The sequence below is a fragment of the Rhinolophus sinicus genome, chromosome 16 (assembly GCF_057876585.1).
Source record: "Rhinolophus sinicus isolate RSI-liver-muscle chromosome 16, RSI-T2T, whole genome shotgun sequence".
NCBI classification, from domain to species: Eukaryota; Metazoa; Chordata; class Mammalia; order Chiroptera; family Rhinolophidae; genus Rhinolophus; species Rhinolophus sinicus.
Window position 1 is genome coordinate 107,227,878 of NC_142516.1, and position 19,806 is coordinate 107,247,683.

The following is a 19,806-nucleotide window of genomic DNA, read 5'->3' on the forward strand; positions in this document are numbered from 1 at the left end:
GACAACTTAAATGAAATGAACAAGTCTTTGAAAGGTACAAACTGCAAAAGGTCACTGAAGAAAAAATAGATAACCCTAATAGCCCTATATCTATTTAAAAAATTGACTTGATGATTCAAATCTTTCCACAATGAAAACTCCAGGACCAGGTGGCTTTACTGTGAATAAATTTTGCCAAATATTCAAGGAAGAAAGAATACAAACTCTATACAAACTGAGAAATTGAAGAAATAAGAGACTTCTCAACTTATTTTATGAAGTCAGCATTATCTGATACTAAAACTAGACGAAGACTGTACAAAGCAAGAAATCTACAGGCCAACATCCCCCATGAAAATAGAGGCAAGAAATATAACCAAAATTTTAGCAAATCAAATTCAGCAACATATAAAAAGGATAGTACATCACTACCAACTGAGGTTTATCCCAAGTTTATACCCAAAAGAAATGAAGCAGGGACTCAAACAGATATTTGTATACCCGTGTGCATAGCAGCATTATTCACAATATTCAAAAGGTGGAAGAAAATATGCTATATACATACGATGGAATATTATTCAGCCTTAAAAAGAAAGGAAATTCTCACATACACTACAACGTGGATGAACCTTGAAGTCAATATGCTAAGTAAAGTAAGCCAGTCACAAAAAGACAAGTACTATATGATACCACTTCTATGAGGTACCTAGAGTAGTCAAATTAGGAAAGGCAGAAAGTAAAATGGTGGTTTTCAGGGGCTGGGGGAAGGGGGACATGGAGAGTTAGTGCTTAATGGGTATAGAGTTTCTATTTGGGAATAGGAAAAAGTTCTGGAGATTGGATGGTGGTGATGGTTATACAATAATGTAAGTGTATTTAATGCCATAGCATTGTATATGAAAAAAATGGTTAAAATGGTAAATTTTATGTTTTGTTTATTTTACCACAATAAAAAAAGATCACTTATGTATTGCTTAGTACAGTACTGGAAACATAGTTCGGTGGTTCAATAATTACTAATTCCTCTTAGATGATGTATTATAGAATTGTACATTTGAAACCTATGTAATTATAGTAACTGTTGTCACCCCAATAAATTTTAATAAAAAATTTTAATTCCTCTGAAAAAAGGAGGGGGACATGTTGATGAGGATGTGGAGAAACATCCTTATCCACTGCTGTTGGGCGTGTAAAATGGTACAGCCACTTTGGGAAACGATTTGTCAGTTTCTGAAACTGAGAGATACTACAGACTAGTATCTCTCATGAACTTAGATGTAAAATCTTCAAAAAAGTACTAGTCAATCTAACAATGTATGAAAAGAATTATATACCATGATCAAGTGGGATTTATTCCAGATATGCAAAGCTGGTTCAACATTTGAAAATGAGTATAATTTATTACATCAAAGGGCTAAAAAAGAAAAACCATGTGATCATATCAGTTGATGCAGAAAAAGCATTTGATAAAATCTGACACCCATTCATGATAAAAATTCTCAGCACATTACTAATAAAGGGAAACTTCTTCAACTTGATAAAGAAACATTTACAAAAAATCTGTAGCTAACGTCATACTTAATTACGAGAAACTAGATTCTTTCCCCTAAAATCGGGTTCAAGGCAGGGATATTCTCTTTCACCATTTCTATTCAAGAGTATAGCCAGGCTTCAAGCACAGGTTTCTGAAGCTTGGTGATAGGTACGGATCTTTAAAGTTTTGTTTTGGGTTTTTAAATCTGCCACCTTAGAAAGAGGATGTGTTTGAATTTTGGGATTTGTTTTTTCAATAATCATAAGCAGCCTGATACAGAGAAAGAGAACCAACTTTGGCAGAAAGACTACGGTTTTAATTCTAGCTTCATCGCTCATCGCTCATTGACTGTGTAGCTTTGAACAAGTCAGTTAACATTTTGAAGGCTCTGTCACCTCCTCTGGCACATGATGGCAGCTCACAGGGCTAACCACTCCCCCCCCCACACACACACACACACCTTATCTTCTGAGCTACTGTCATCCCCTTGGACTTAGAAAGTGGTACATAGAAGGTCAAAGGCCCCTTCATGAGAAAAGGGGGCAAAGTTCCGGGGGCCACATTCTGCCAAAATAGACTTGGGTAGACTTGGACCCCTTAGAGAATTCATTTTTATCCCCACATGGTGAAATGTGAATTGGACATCTGATGACACGGACGTGACAAGATCTTCAGGAGTTTTTCCAAGAGGTCACATTTTTTAGTTAAAGATGTTTTGATCTTGATGGTGGCTGATACTCTGAAAGGCAGGTATTTACTGTAGCGAAGTCATAGTATTATTGTTTCTATACCCCTTCTGTATCCCTTTAGATTCTTTATGCTTCAAATATCAGATTTTAAAACATCACGCATTTGTTGAAATGACTGTCAGATGGGTATTCGCTCTGGTTCTAACTGTATTGTTTGGTAGCCAATCTAAAAGGGCCATCTTGCCAAGGCCCGGTTGTGTCTAGAAAATAAGGAAACCACCCACCTTTGTAGGGTCATTACAATAACTGAGATAATACAGTTATTTAAGTAGCTGGCACTTGTGAGGCGCTCAGTAATTGGCAGGTAATATTGTTATTGCCGATACAGCTGCATAGATCCATCCTTACAACCTAACTGTTTTCATGATCAAAATGGGGAAGCTGCTGACTTCTCTGTCACTGCCTCACACTGGTGATCAGTCTACTGTCACCCACCAGATTGGACCATTGAAGTCCAGGTCCCAGTACATCAGTCTTTGTTCCAGTCAGCTCTGTTCAGTGGCCACAGACCACCTCTACCTCACCCTCTGGAATTATATAAGAAGAAGAAAGCAAATATTTTACTAATTTTATTTGGCAATTGAGAAGCCAAGTGACTTGACCCAACTACTCAACTTTATAGTGCCTCAGTTTGCCCATATGTAAAATAGGGAGATGGGGAAGAGGACATGAATCATTTCTTCTAAGTTTGAAATCGTGGGATGCAATAATTCTATGATGGTGTGACTCTTGTGTATGAGCAACCCTGGGAAATTGGTTCTCATGACCACATATATATGTACTTCGACATAAAGGATATTTCTTTTCATTCTCTTTTATTTAGCATTTGGGACTAATTCTGCCCTCCTTTCCAAACATTTGATGTCTTACAGAAAATTGATAGAACTTTGTGGTAAAGCTATAAGCCAGACTTCATCAAAAGGAGAACAGTCATTATCTTTACTTCTTTTTACTTATATAGACTGACCCCAGTGACGTTATTATAAGACCGTTGTTCCTAACGTGTCCTGTGGTCACACTATACCTGGTATTCCCTAGCCCAGCAGCTCTAACATGAGGGAGAGTGGTGACACACGCCTTTGGTAATGGAAGCCCTCTGCGGTAGTAATTTGGGGTTGGTGTAGGCAGGAAGGAAAGACAGTAGTGGGAGGAAATGGATCATTTTTTTAAAATCATGTGAAAACTTAGACATACCCCAGCCTCTGATGAGCTTATTTTTTGGGGTGGGGAGAAGAGAACCATGCATGTCTGCGGACCAGGCTTTACCAGCCTCCTTTCAGATATTTCATGGCTTGTTTTCTTTGTCTCTTGGTTTTCAGCGCATCAGAGCCGAGTCACGATGATCCTGTTTGTCCTGGAGCTGGAGTGGGTGCTGAGCACGGGGCAGGACAAGCAGTTTGCCTGGCACTGCTCCGAGAGTGGGCAACGCCTGGGAGGGTATCGCACCAGTGCTGTGGCCTCAGGCCTGCAGTATCCTTTGCTGGACAAATCTCCTTGGTGGGTGGGAACTTAGCTGTTGACTTCTTTCTTTCATGAAAATTTGGGCATGTGCAACTTAAAAGGGTTTTGTTTTATGTGCTGACTTGCTCTGCTGATTAAGATGTTCATAAACTTTCCTAATGTACAAATTCTCATATAGGAGAAGTAAGGTGAGGTTTTTTCACCTAAAATAACAAACCCTGCTGAGCAGGTTGTGGTCTATGACCCAAAGTCTGACATGTAGATAGGACACAGCCCAGACTGTGAGTTCAGCCGTCAGAAGGAATTGTGGAACATGGATAGAAAACCATCACCAAAATACAATCTTCATTTTTGTACAGAAGTAATTTACACATAAATATTGAGGTTGTGAACACTCCCATTGGTGCCTGGCAGAAACACCATAGAATTGCTATTTATTTTAAAAATATTTGAGAGGCTACCATACCAGGACCAGAGTAGATGAATTGATACCTACAGAGTGATGCCGCAGGCTTTGTTCCCGGTACAGGACTTGCCCAGGATATGTAGATGATATGAATTCTTACCTCCCAAGTGTCCAGGACCCAGGTGCTCAGTGTGAACTCTTGCTCTGCTGAGTAACCCCTACTGGGCTCCAGCGAGCACAGGCTTGACAAGTACAGAGCCCGTGTGGATGATGCTACCATCATAAGGCGTGAAGAGCCCTGGCTTGCTTTTTTTATTTTTTCTCCCTTCTTCCGCCCCCGACTCTGGTTCAAGCCGTTGTTTCTCAGTCTAGTTGTGTAAGCCACAGCTCCCTGGCCCATGCTGGTATTAGGAGCCTTGTGCTCCCCACAGCTGAGTTAGTCGGTCGCCAGTCATTGGGCGGCCGCTCACAGCAGCTCTCGCAGCACACGGCAGCCCACGGCAGCCCACGGCAGCTCACGGCAGCTCACGGCAGCTCACGGCAGCTCACGGCAGCTCACGGCAGCTCACGGCAGCCCAGCTCCGGGGAGAGCTGTTGTTCACAATCTTAGCTGTAGAGGGCTCAGCTCACTGGCCCATGTCGGAATCGAACCGGCCACCCAGCGTTAGGAGCACGGCGCTTCAACCACCTGAGCCACCAGGCCGTCCCAGCCCTGGCTTTCTTAATTTAAAAAGCACAGAACTCTGTTCACCTTCTGGCAAATGAAGAAATAGGTAGAAACAAATCACGTGTCAGCCAAAGAAGGGAGAAATGGTAAGACTTGCTTTCAGATTTTCATCTCATTTGTAAAATGCCTGTGCAGTGATTCTCAACAATCTGAAAAAGTTCTTTGCTGTTTCCTTGTAGACATGTGGCAGTAGCTATGTTTGTGTGTGTGTAGCCTAATGTCACTCTTATTTTCTTCATTGGAAGGACAAGATGAAGAAACTAAGAATGTCTTCATAGAAGCTTGTAAAAGTGGCAAATTACCAGGAAGCCCAGAAGCGAGGGCGATAGGAATGGAGTGAGAGCAGGACCAACTTATCTTTGAGAGGGTGATACCACCCGTCAAAAGAAACTCCAAAGTTTACTTTCTAAAAGCCAGTTCAGATGAGTTGAATGCTTGAATTGACATACATGAACTCTCTTGACAGTAGATTAATGGTTTCTTATAGTGTTAGAGCTGGAAGGACCCTTAGATATCATCCAGTCTAACTCCTCATTTTATAGATGAGTCAGCTGAAGCCTAGAAAGAGTCACGGGCCTTATGTGTGGCCCCCCAGCTGGTATGCAGGAAAATCACCGCCAGAACCCACGTCTTCTGCTTGGACTGCTGTTTCCCCCCCATTGTACTGCATTACCCCTTCGAGAACAGAACCAATGGCACCAATATAACTTGTTCTCAATATGCTGGTTTCTGTATCATTAGCCCAACCCGGCAATATATTTTCTATATCACTCAACCAAACCAAGGAGTATAGAAAAAAATACACATCTTGCCCTTAAGAAGTTTACTTTTTAAACTATCTGAAAATGAAAAATAAAATACAACACACAGAATTAAACTTGTCTTGACTGTGGTAGTCTTTGTGTCTCTTCAGACATCGCCAAAAGTCATCCTCATTTTCTGACTGTTTCCTTTGACCATACCACATGTGGTTTACCAAGCATAAAAATTATGTGAGTGGTTATCAAAAGCCTTTGTGTATGTGTGAAAACCTGTGGCTTCATTTCCCAGTGTCCATGACCACCCCAGTCTAAATTTGCTATTAAGGTGGAGGGGAGCTATAATACTACAGACAGGCCCTTCCAGAAGATTCCCTCATCTCCTCCAACTCTGCCTCTAGCTCCAATTTTGGAGCTACAGTGCCAGCTCTGGCTCCCGGGAGCATATTATTCGTGGTAATTTTCCAGTGCCGCACACTGATGGCATAACAGTGCTGCTTTTGCCAGAGTCCCAGCCCAGAACCACGTGACTTTCTCAAGGCTGGAGGTTTTTCTTTGGGAGCTGCCTGGTGCAGGTCGTTAACAGGCAACCCCTACAGTGTTGGGCTTCACATTAAAATTCAGTTTTTAAACACATTTTCTCATGGGAACCCTCCACCCTCGCTCCTTTTCTCTTTCTGCCACCTTCCATATTTTTTTGTAGTTGTTTGTTTTGTTTTTAGTATTAAGGGAAAGAAAAAGCAGATCTGCAACAACAAGATGTTCAGAACAATATCATTACCCCAATTTCTCTTCATTATGGACACTGGTGGTATAGATAAGAGACTTCTTTTACGATTAACTAATTCTTTCCCATCTCCACCTCAGTCATTCATCCAAGCCAACAAGTGACAGAATAAATCACACTGAATTCAGCATTTTTTCTCTCCTTTCAGGCCTCTTAGTGGAGAGTAATAATGTAATAAAAATAACCAAAATTGAAATAGAGAAACAAAGAAAGACAGACCGACCAGTTTACAAATTGAATTATCAATTTCTGAATAACCTCAAACACTTTGGTTGCTTTGGCTAAATAGCTGAAGCTTCAAATATGAAGTGACCTATAATACCACCATCACCACCACCAGTAATAATAATAATGATAATGCAGAGGAGAGGAAAAAGAGTAACTTGCCTTTGCAGTCCCTGACCATTTACATAGTGCTTCTACATAATGTTACTTTGTTCGCCATCGAAACAGTAAAGTGGAGAAACTAAGGCTCAGAGAGGATCAGATAGCTTAAGTGACTTTCTCGCGGTCACATGTCTGTTACCTGGCAGCACCAGTATTAGAACTTGGGTATTGTAATCTTTTCCCTAGCCCTCTGCACAGCTAGATACAGCAGAGCCGAAGGTATTTTCTACAGGTCCCATGGCAGGATGGTGTTAGGAAATAACTGTTTCCTTCCCCACTTCACTTCCTAATCTGTAAATTTGTGACTACTGTAGCCTCACCTTTCAGTCTTGTCATTTGACCATACTTTGATCACATTTTTCATACTTCCACAAGAATAATTCAGGTACTCCTCATTTTAAGATTCTATTCATGTTGGAGATATTTTCAATATGTCACCCTATGTAGTAAAATGTCTTTCTACCAAGTAGTCTCATACATCCATTCCTAGTCAGGGAAAGAGTACTGAACAGCTATTAAGATTACCTTGATTTTCATATTTCCTCATATCACACTTAATGCCAATCACTCTGGCTTTGAGGTTGTACAATGATTTTATTTCAGCCCTCTTCCAAATAGCTTTTGTTGAGTTCATATATGTGTGTTTTTTCATAGAATTCTACTATTTACCTATAATTATAAGGACTTTGGGGTATCACAAATTGAGTGCTTTTTCGTCTGTGTTCTTATAATGAATCAAGATAAATTTAAGTGATCTTATTCCATATAGATCTTAATAATGTTTTACATAGATCTACTTGTGTGTAGAATATAACTTTTCTCCTTTGTTCTTGAGACTGGAAGAATTTGATATGCCTTGCTTTCTTTCACTTTTCTTTAAAATGTCTTTTGAAAATTTTCAAAACGTACTAAATTGGAAAAAATGGTATAACGGGCAGTCATAATCATCACTCAGATCCGCTGTTGATTCTTCTATCCCTTTTTGCTTTCTCTCTCTTTTTGCTGGAGTATTTTAAAGCAAATTCCAGACGTTGTCATTCCATCCTTACATACTTCATTGTGCACCTCTAAAAGATAAGGACATTTTTCCAATTATCACAATGCTATTATTATTCCCCCAAATTTATAATCACTCCTTGATATTGTTGAATAATCAGTCAATTTTCAAATTTCATGTACTGTTTCTAAAATGGCTTTTTGCAGTGGGTTAGTTTGAAATTGGGTCCAGACAAGGTCCACAGTTGGATAAGGATGTCGTATCTCCTCCATCTCTCAATCTAGAGCAGTGACCCCACCCTTTTTTTAATGCCCCTGTGGAGATACCCAGTCAGTTCTCCTACAGACAGTCCCACATACTAATGGATTTCTGCTTTCTCATATGCCATTTAACCTGTTCTTCTATCTACCCAGTATCCCATTATATTTCTGTAAACTGAAAGTTGCCTCTCAAATCTTGATTCAGTTCAGGTTGAGCTTTGGGTAAGAACACTTGGAGATGGTGCTGTTGAGCTCCGTATTGCTTCACAGCAGGCAGCCCATGGTGTGGGATTGTCACCCTTCCAGTGAGGCCAGGATTGATCAGTGTTGCAGGTGGTGACAGCCATTCCCTGCAGTGTAGTCCTTCCCATTAGCCTTTCATGTAATGGTGTCATCCATTGCTGATCTTTGCCTGAACCAGTTCTTTCATTAGTGTTGCAAAATGCTTATTCTATAATCAATTTTTTGCACATGTATTAGTTGGAATTCTGTTATCAAGTAGAACAGTACCTGATTTAACTTGGGTTATTTGATTATCCTGAAATACAATTAATACAGGAAAAGCAACATGAATTCTTAATTATGTCTCTTCGATTGCTCATTTTCTGATAGAGATTTAGTGCCCTGGTTACCTCTAATAGGGATCTTTTATTCTTGAGCATTTTTATAAACTCTTAGGATTTGTTTGCTTTTTAATAATGCATTAGTATATTTCAATAAATTGCCTTTTTTTTTTCTTTTCCAATGCTCATATTGTCCCATCTTTGGCCAATTTAAGAGCCCAATCATATTGGCTCCTATGTCTTTTTGGTACAACCCCATGGCTTCCAATAGTTTCCTTGCTTTCTGTCACAACTGTCTTAAGCTCATCTTGTACCTTCCTGTCACAGTCCTACGATCAGCCACTTTTAGTGAGGAATAGTATTCGGAGACAGCTAGGAAATATATGTATGTGTATTTTTAAAAAGAAAGTAAATGATCAGTTCGTATAATATTCCTAATTCAAACTTAATATTATATTAATATAGAAGGTTTTTACTTCATTTTTGTACTTGATCTTGGACTAAAAAATCTTGGTTCCTAAAACATTAATATAATTTCTTATTTGCTTTATCCTGCGGTATATTTAAGTTGTTTAAAATAATAATAGTAATATTATAATAACAAGACTTCTGAATGAGATTTTAGATTTCTTCACAATTCTCTTTGTCCTTAAAATGTATTGTACAAAGGACATACAGTCAAAATGTTGTGTTTTGAAGTCACTTGAAATAATTTTATTAACTACATGGTTATATCACCAATTTGATAGTTAGGTTCATACATTTTACTTTATTGTCAATTTGGGGGATTTTTTTCTTTTAATTTTATACATATTTTTAATGTGTAAAATAATTACAAGATTCCAAAATAGAAACTAGGTAACAAGAGAGAAGTCTCACTACTATCTCTGTCCCCTCAGTCTGTTTCTCCCTTCTCCATAGGCAGCCGTTCTTGTTAAATCTTGATTTATTTTTCCAGTTCTTCCTTTTCTAAATATAACACACACACTTATATTTGTATTTCCTCCTTCCTTACACAAAGGTAGTATAGCATATAAACTCTTATATACTTTGACTTTTTTTCTCCACCTAATAATATATCCTCAAAGTTACTCCACGTCAGTTTGTTTTTGGTATGAAGGTCTTTTGTTTCTCTCCAGCTGCATAGGATTCTATTGCATGGATGTATCATAGTTAACTCAGTAAGTCCCCTTTTGATGAATTTTTCGGTTTTTCAAATTTTAGCTATTACAGTAATATGGAATGAATAGCCTTAGGCATGTGTCCTGTCAGGGTTTTTGTTTGTTTGTTTGTTGTTGTTGTTTTGCCAGTTTATCTCTGGGACAGTTCTCTAGAGGTAGCATTGCTAGACGTTACCAACCAGGGAAGCTCACTAGAGACTACTCGGTGCCTTGCATTTTTACTACAGACTGGTCACGTAGGCAACCTCTGCCTGACATGTACCAAACTTCGAGACTTCCAGAAGGAAAGCAGGTATTTGGCATGAACCGTATTGTTTATACAGTTAAGGCACAGTGAGCTACTCCTATCTGTCAACGGTGGGAATACTCCCGAAATCCAAGTTCCCAGATGCCGTGTCAGCCTTGTAGGCAGCCTTTCAAAGGACAGCCATCAGACCTGCTAGGTTAATTCTTTTTTGCACAGCACCATTTTTATTTCTTAAACTATCCATCTATATATTTTGCCTATTTTTCTATTAGGTTTATGATCTTTTTCTTCTTGGTTGCTCTTTTTATCTATTAGGGATTTGGGCCTTTTGTGATATAAGTTGCAACTATTTTTTCCAATTTGTGTTTTAGCTTTGCTTATGGTATTTGTTTGTTGTTTTGTTTTTCAGTAGTAATAGCTCTTCCCACTCCAAGGTTATAAAGGAATTCTCCCATCTAGAACTCATATTTTTAATTTTTTGCATTTAGATCTCTAATTCATTTGGAATTTATCCTTGTATATAATGTGAAATGCAGATCCTGTTTTATTTTTCCAAATGACTATTCAGTTTGTACCAGTATCTTTTTTTCTAATCCATCTTTTCCTTATTCATTTGAAGAGCCACCTTTATTAGATATATAGCAAATGTCTATATGCTTTTGGGTTACTTTCTAGACTTTGTATTCTGTTTCATTGATCTGTTTGTCCATTTATGCACCAATATCTCACTTTTAGTTAAAGAGATTTTACAGCATGTTTTCACTATCTGGTAGGGCTAGCCTTCCCATGTCACATACCATGTTACTATTATTTTTGGAGTATTTCTGGCTCTTCTTGCTTATTTATTTTTCTGTATAAACTTTAGAATTAACATATCTAGCTCTAGGAAAAAACATGGTATTTTTTATAGGGATTATATTAAACTTATAAATTCATGTTATGAGAATTGACATCTTTATCGTGTTGAGTCTTACTGTCCAATAATACCACTGTGTCTTTCTTTCATTTTGTTATATCCTTTGTGTCTTTCAGCATTATGTCCAAGTTTTTCTCAGATGAGACTTGCATGTTTCTTATGTTTATTTATTTTTGTAAATCCCTCCACTCAATTTTGAAAAACAATCCTTAATGCTTACATGATAGATTTGATGTTGAAACCCGGCATGTGTTTATTGGTGACCATTCAGGACAAGTAACCATCCTCAAACTGGAGCAAGAAAACTGCACCCTGGTCACAACATTCAGAGGACACACAGGTGGGATTGAACGCAAAATCTCCATGTTCTGCTTGCGCACTCAGTGAACTGGCACCTGCCGCCTGCGCTGGTGTTCAGATGGCATGTTGTGAGAGTGACAAGCTACACTCTGGGCTCATGCAAAGATACACATGATACACTTAACTGATTTCAGAATGGTTCAGTAAAATGTCAAAAATGATGTCAAAAGTATTCTGCATCAATCCAAACAAAAGAGAAACCAATCTATCTTGAAAATGTTGGTGATTTGGTTCTTTGTCATGGTGCCCTGGAGAAAGCCAGTGTTGGCATGTGTTGATGAGCTATTGTTTCAGGCTATGTGGCAACTGCTCAAACCCCAGAAAGACAAAGGACAGCTGCCTCATCTGAAAAATATGTTCATCATGGGTAGCCAGGTTGCATAAAAAGGTACAAGTTCCTCTTTGACTTCCTTTTGGGCTCTTTTTAGTTTAAAACCTAAGGCCCCCTTTATGGCACTGGTCTGCTCAGTGCCATTAACAAGGTTAGATAAAATATCCACGCTTGGCCTTTGAAAGAGTTGAATAGATGATGATTAATTTTTCACTAGTATTTTCAGTATGTGATAATTGACTGGAAAATGAGTCACTGCCTGTTTTCATGGTTGTTGGTGGGCTTTTGTGTCTTCTGCAGATTACCAACCCATGCTTTAGTACAGAACAAGTTAATATTGAGTTTGGATGTCATACAAGTACAAAACTAGGTGAATGAGGATGTAAAATGGAATAGTACCTAGATCATAAGGGATTTCCTAAAGGGGAAAAAAGGAATGCAGTTAAAGAGAAAATTGAATCCAGGGAAAAAGAATCTTAAAAGATCATCTGAATTATCTCTGCCTTTGGGAGGAAGAACACACAGAAACATCCCCTGTATCAAGGACCCGGGTCTTCCTGATTGGATTTCTCTTTTTAGCCACCGAACCCTGGCCAAGCAGGGACCCAGAACTGTCCCACCTCAGGAATCTTAATCTCGTGTTTCACCGCTAACTTCAGTCTCCTAATCTTTTACTTCCTTAAACCCTTACTCCACCTCCACTTGCTCTTGCCCTTGCTGAGAAGTCCGGTCCCACGTTCCCCTGTGTCTACCCCATCTCTCCTTCCTTCCCAGTCACTTCAGCCACATGCTTCCCAACATGCTCAGCTCAGGGCCCCTCAGCCTTCCTTCTCGGTAAGCCTTGTCTGTGATTCACTTAGTATTCACGCTCTCTCCTTGTGCTGTCAGCCACTGGGATCCATACCCAGCCGCAAGGCACACTGAGTCTTAGCCCATCATTACCACTGCAAATTCATCATTCCCGTCCACTCAGGAATGGCCTCATAATTCCTCCACATTATAACCTCTACAGATCTGCAGTGCACTCCTCCTGCTCCCGTCAACAGCTTTCTCAGACCCTCGTCACTCTCCCTAAGTCCCATGCCTTCCCATCCCTTAGCATCCTCCTTCAAAGAAAAACAGATGTTATCAGATAGAAGCTTTTTAACACGTTGCGTACAGCGGGGGTTTAAATCCCTCATAAAAATCCGCTCAGAAAAAACGAAGATTCTCGTGATCCGTACGCAACGTGTTAAAGAATATTTTCCTTGCCTACCCCGTATTCCCTCATCAATAAACAAATTATCTACCCCCTCATCTCTTGCCCTGCTGCGTCGTCTAGGCTCCTGCTGTCCTCTGGCCCCAGGCTCAGTCCCCAGGGTCTCCGCACCAAAACTCATTCCCTTTCTCCCTTTTGACTAACAACTCACTTCTCAATTTATTAACATGGCCAAGTTTCTGTTAAAAAACTTAACAGGCCTCTCTGTTAAAAAAAGACACAAATAAAAACCCTCTCAGTCCCATGTCCTGTTGTAGCAATTTCCATCTTATTCTCTTAACAGCAATGCTTTTTCCTTTTTTAAAAAATTGTGGTAAAACCTACATAATCTAAAATTTACCATTTTAATCATTTTTAATCAGTTCAGTGTTATTAAGTACATTCACATTTTTTTGCAACTATCATCACCACCTATCTACAGAACATTTTTCATCTTGCAAAACCTAAATTCTATACCCATTACACACTGACTCCCCACCCCCAGCCCTTGGCAACCACCATTCTGCTTTCTGTCTCTATGAACTTGACTGCTCTAGGTACCTCCTGTGAGTGGAGTTATACATAGTATTTGTTGTTTTGTGACTAGCTTTCTTCACTTAGCATAATCTTCATGTTGTAGCAAATAGCAACTCTTAAAAGAATATTGAAAAGAATATTGTTTTCCTGGCTGCTTCAAATTCTTTACCTCCTCTCTGCTTTCCAGCCACCTGCAATTTGGCCTATCTCATCACTCCACTTAAACTGCTCTTCCTGAGATGGCCACTGGCCTGCTGGTTGCTAAATCCAGTAGACGTGTTTTAAAGCATGTCCTACATAAACCTTTCGGTGGCGTTTCACATTGTGGCCATTCCTTCCCATTTGTAACTGCCCTCTTTTGGCTTCTGTGACCTGTGCTCTCCTAGTTTTCTTCTGCGTCTTTGATTGCTCTTTCTCATCTCCTTGGTTTCTTTGGTTCTGCCTGGGACCCTCATCTCTTTACACTTTGTACTCTCCCTGTTGACCTCAGCCACTACTCCCTGTCACAGAAATAAAAGGCACAGTCTCGTCTTCAGATTCCTCACTGCCCAGTGAGAGAGGCAGAAGCTAAATAGTAATTCCACCGCATGACGTCAAAGGCAGTGAGGAAGCAGACCCCAAGTGCTTCCAGGAACACAGAATGGGTGCCAGGCTTGCATGGGAGTGGGAGTTAGTCGGGGAAGGCCTCAAGGGGGAGGTGTGGCTTGTGTTAAGATATTTGGGGAGGAGTAAGTGTTGAGTTACTCCTGAAAAAGTGAGAAGAGCAAGCCAGGCAGAGAAAACAGGTATGGTCCAGGGCCTGCAAATTTGCAAGAACATGGGTCCCTTGGGAAACCCTACTAAATCTTTTTGGCTGGAACATTGAGTATGAGGTGAGAATAGCCAGAAAGGAAGTAAAAGGCAGTTCCGATTACTGAGGGCATTTTCTTGATGTCAGTGAGAAACCATCAAAGCGTTTTAAGCAAGGATGTTACCTGATCAGATTTTAAAAGATTGTTCTGGCAGTAGAGTAGGGAGGTGATTGGAAAGCTAGTCCCTTGAAATGTGGCCGTGGTAATGGGAAAGCAAGAAGTGGATGAACCCAAGGTAGAACTTAGGTGGTAGACTCAGCAGGCCTGGTAATGGACTGCTAGCTCCCAGACTTGGTTTAGGCAGAGGTGGCCTGACCTTTTAGCTTCTTTAGCAGTCAGGAGTTCACCATGTGGTGGATGATGGGAATGAGCTGAGTGCTGTATCGCTTGTCTCCAGGTCAGAAAAGGTGCATGTAGCTGCTTCTCACCAGTGTGTGGGGGCCACATGTGGCCCAAGGGTTTCATGTTTTGCAAGTTCTAATATAAAATGTTGCCTTGACATTGGGTCTTTTCTTTCTCCAAATACTTAAAGCATTTTGATAGGATTTTATCATGAGCTTCTCTGAGGAAGACAGGACATGGCCCAGGAAGGTCACTAACACAAAGGTGAATGGAGCAGGTCATATATTTGACTTGCTGTTATTCCTGGACAGTACTATCCACCCACTGCCAACCTGGCTACAGCACAACTCATTCCTTTAAACTAGAGCAAGGACATCTAAGAGATTCCATGGTGATTGAAACATTGTCAAGCCCTTCCTATATAGTTGGCCCATTCTGGGCCTTGGAAGGTCCCAAGCTTGGCCAGACACAATTCTGAAAAAGGATTAGTTTAATCTCCTCACTCCTCTACCCGCCAAACAAAGACCTTAAGATGAACCCAGATCTGTTACAGAGGGATCTTGGGGGTCTTATCAGTCCAGATTTAAACTCAAAGCAGACAAGTCTTTGGTATGTGTACAGAGTCATAACCATCCACCCATCACTCTCTGTTACAGTACAGAAGGTCATAACAAAAATGTGGGTTATGATGGAATCAGCCTAAGTCATACCCAGAGGCCAAACATAGCATTTACTAATCCATGAGGATTTAGAAAACTAGTTTTATATTCTTATGCTCCCTCTGCTGGTTTTATTTATGGAACTAACTGCCAAGTATCATAGTTCTTCGCTATTTATGCAGAAATTCTAATGTATTTCTACCAAAAAGTCCTACACTGACTTGACAAAAGGGGAAAAAAATCAAATTTTGACCATTGGGAATTCATAGTATCAATGAATATTTTTTTCTTTTACTTCTAAGAATTTTTTGATTAGTATAAACATTTTAGAAAACAGGAGTGCTTGAATGTAAATCTGCCAAGCATACTAATTAATGAAAAATTAAATACAGACTTTTTCATTAACAGAATTATTGAAAATGGCAGTATAACTATAACAGAAATAACTAAAACAAGGAAAGGCATCATTTAGCGTAAATATCAAAATTCAAATAATTAAATTGCAAACGTAATTTTCATTTACAATAGAGGCTTTCAATCAATCCAGTTTATATAAAGTATAATAGGTACATAGATGTAAAGTATAATAGATGCATATTTTCATCAAGAGTCAGTCAAGTCATTAGTTCTGTATATGATAAATGCTGGATTACATACGTAAAAAGCATAATGCTTGCTTTATTCAACTTCCAGTCATGGAATACAAGCATTAAACCAATAATTGTAGATAATCAAAATATGAGTGTAGCAGGTGCTGTGAAGCCCGATGCTGTGCGCAGGCCGCATGGGGAGCAGATAACAGGAGGGCCTCTCCTAGAGGCTTCAGGGAAGTGGTGTGTAAACACACCCTGTGGAGAAGGAGATACCCAGGTGTGAGAACATCCCCAGATGTGTGAAGCAGGTGTGAAGCTTGGGGTGGGAAAGTGTGAGCAGCTGAATGAAGTCCAATGGCCCCTACGAAGAGCCTGGGGAGAGGAGTACAAGTTGACCCTCCAGGCAGTGTTAAGAACCTCAGACATTGTTCTCAGGCAGTGGGAAACCAGTGATGAAGGGAAAGCAGGGTGGCAACCTGGTTTCCATTTTAACAAATCACTGGCAGCAGTGGGTAGTGGATTGAGTGGGGACAAGAATCGATGTGAGGAAGGAAGGAACCATTTAGAAGGAAGGCAACTGCTGGAGTCGCTAGGAAAGGGGACTTTCATTTGGACTGGGGAGGGAGATGGCAGTGGGCATAGAGAGAGGAGGGATTCGAGATCTACTGAGGAAAAGAGGAGTCAGCAGCACTTGGCGACTGGGGTAGGAGTGGCTCCCAGGTTTCTGTCTGGAGCACCTGGGTGGATGGTGATGCCATTTCCTGAAACCAGGAACGCTGGAGGTAGAGCAGGCTTTAGAGAGAGTATCATGATGCTTTAAACTGGGTCTGACCGAGAAACGCCCCTGGGAAGGTGGCAGGGAGACAGCTGGCTGTCTGTTTGTGGGTCTCAGGAGGAAGCTGTAGCCTAGAGATAGAGCACATTTAGCTTTACAGAAACACTCATCACTTCAACCTAGAGCAAAATGCAGTAACTGAAAGGTCAGGTATTTTACTCAGGAGACTTTATGGTCTGAAGACTTACTTAGATGGCTGTACTTTAGCCACATTAGCCAACACACCTTCACCTTGCAGGGTGTGATAGAACGCTCTTAGTGGGGTCCCAGTCACATTGTGGTAAAGACAGAACCAACAGTTTCCAGCCCTGGCTTTGCAGCATTCCACATAATCTAGCTTTGCAAGATATGTTGTAAAAGTCTCCAAAAAAATTAGTTCACTAAGCATTTTGGTAACGTGTATTAAAATTTTTAAAATGTTTATACTCTTCGATCTGGTTCCACATTTGGGAATCTCTTTAAATAGAAATGTGAACAAGTGTTTATGTTTCAAAATATATTCATCTTAACAAAACCTGTAATAGTTAAAAGTTGAGAAAAATCTAATAAGTGAAATAAATTAAGGTACGTCCATGTGTTGGTATATTATGCAGCCATTGAAAATTACTTTCATGGGAGTACATAATAGTACAGATAAATTTTATCACGATTAAAATCTTTATTTTTAAGAATGAATTCCTTTATGTTAAAAATTATTCTGTAGGTCACATCGTAGGGGTCAAAGGCAGGGAGAAGCATGTCATGAAACATGGGGGAGGGGGCGGAAAGATGGAGTCATCGGAAGTGAAGTCCAACAAAATGGAAGACATGATTTCTGTCATTCAAAGCATCACAAGCCCTGGAAATCCACAGCGTTGCAGCCCCTGGCTCTCACTCTCCTGTTACGGAGGGCAAGGAGGCTGCCCTGGGTGTGGGGCCGAGCAGGAGGAGCATGTGTCAGCCCTGCTCTGGAATGCAGGCTTACCTGATGGCGCTGGCTGCCTTCCCTTCCTGCCAAAAGTGTTCGGTAGAAAGTGCTGTTCAGCAGGAAGCTCTGGCTGCTGACAGAGGCAGAAACACCCAGGAAGGAAGAAGCTGCTTAGTTAGCCGCTTTCTCTCTATCTCTCTGTGCCCTTCCGTGTCTCTCAGCGTGCTGCCTTCCCGCTGGCCCCCAACTGCAAGGCTCCGCCAAATGCCTCTGTATTGATGCTTTATTGCTCGGGTTTATTGCCCTCCCATTCCTCTCTGCCATCCATTCAACAGGCCAGGTGAGTAAACATTTATGGAGCACCTTCTGTGTACCAGGCACTGTGCACTGTGCTTGAATGCAAAGATTCGGAACCTAACATCTACTGTGGGCACAGATTTCTAATCCAACCAGTTTGATACAGTGGGTGAGTGTGACAGGAGAGACACTCACAGAGGTGGCAACTTCGTGCAGATTGGGGGGCTGGCGAGAGAAGACTTGAAGAGGGAGAAAAAGTTACTCGGGTCATAGAAGGTAGGACTGGAACTCCAGGTAGAAGGAGAAGCCATATGTCCCATGAGAGAATGGCTCCACCGAACACGATGTGTGTGCCCTTCTTGTTCTCAGAATGAATCCCACCATCTTACTCTGGACCATCGGACATTTGTGTTGGCGTAGGGTCTGAGTCTTCCTTGATTTGATTATATCCACAGAGCTTAGCACAGTGCCTACCATACAGAAGATGCTCAATCTGTGTTTGTTGAACTGATTTAAAATGAATGCTGTGGCTTACAATTTATAAGCCAACCTCCAATAAATCCCATTGGATGTTACTTCGATGTGGGATGGGACCCTGAAGGTATTTGTTTCCTTCCCTAGTCCCATCCTTTTACCTGTCTTTCAGATTTTCCTTCCTCATTTCCACTCTTACTGAAGCCCAGTGTAATACTCTGAGCCTTGGGAGGGTGCTGAGTGTACACTGACTTGCTTTGACCTAGTTACCTATTTTCCCTTCCTAACTCTGTTATGAAGAACTCCCCTTCTCAGCTCTAGCATCTTACAGACTGATGTAATTGGGAAAACTAGAGATTGGTCTTGTTTCTAAAACTTTAACTGATCTCATAATGGCTGGGCAAGCATAGGAACAAGCAGGTCACTGCCTAAAGGCTGACTGAGCAACGGACAGTGTCGCAGAGATGGTAGAGATGAGGTCTCCTGCAGTGAATCAGGGCTGACATTTGCTGGGCGCTTCCCATGTGCTAAGCACTATTCTGTGTGCTTGTAATACGCTAACTATTTAATCTCAACAACACTATTATCAGCCCTGTTTTACAGATCAGACAGAATTCTGAGGCACAAAGACATTAAATAACTTGCCAGAGATCACATACCTAATCAGGGTAAAGCTAGAATTTGAGCCTCGAATCTGATTCCAGAGCTTGTGTACTTATACTACCATAACTAAACCTCCATTCTCTTCACCGTAAACCATCCTCATCCCATAGTCCCCGACAAAGGCCAGAAGGCCTTATGGTGTTTGTAGATGTGGGTGTGTGTGCGGAAGTTGGAAGGTCTTTATCATGCGGCACACAGTAAGTTCTATTCAAGTATTTCCATGTTTATTTATTCTGATAAAATGAATAACCTAAGTCTTTAAATAAGTCAAACAAGCCTTTCTAACCATTCTTTTTACCAGTGGCCACCATTATTAAAATCTGACATGCTGCTTTAAAGAAGTTAAAGCAATAACTGAGTTACCCATTTTATACATTGTTGTGGTCTGTTCAGGCTGCCGTAACAGACTGCCAGGCTGGGTGGCTTATGAACAATAGTTTTTATCACTATTCTGGAGGCTGGGAAGCCCAAGAACAAGGTGCTGGTGGTCAGTGTCTGGTGGGGTCCACTTCCTGGTTGATGAATGGCTGCCCTCTCGCTCTAACCTCACATGGCGGAAGCAGGTGAGGTAGCTCTCTGAGGTCTCTTTCGTAAGGGCACTAGTCCCATTCATGAGGGTTCCACCCTTGTGACCCAAACACTTTCAAATCTTGGGGATTAGGTTTCAACATAAGAATTTGGGGTGGGGAGACACAAGCACATGTTTTATAGGGGAAATCATGCATTTGTCATCTTTCTCTTTTCTATCCCCTTCATCCTAGTGGCTTA

General features: G+C 40.7%; 1 protein-coding gene across 1 annotated transcript in view; it reads left to right on the top strand.

Moving 5' to 3' along the window:
- WDFY2 (WD repeat and FYVE domain containing 2) overlaps positions 1-19,806 on the top strand; it is a 172,868-nt gene that overhangs the window by 122,927 nt on the left and 30,135 nt on the right. The window contains exons 5-6 of the mRNA XM_019752158.3: positions 3,582-3,732; positions 11,180-11,292. Of these exons, the coding sequence (XP_019607717.1) occupies positions 3,582-3,732; positions 11,180-11,292 (264 nt within the window). The remainder of the gene's footprint in view (positions 1-3,581; positions 3,733-11,179; positions 11,293-19,806) is intronic.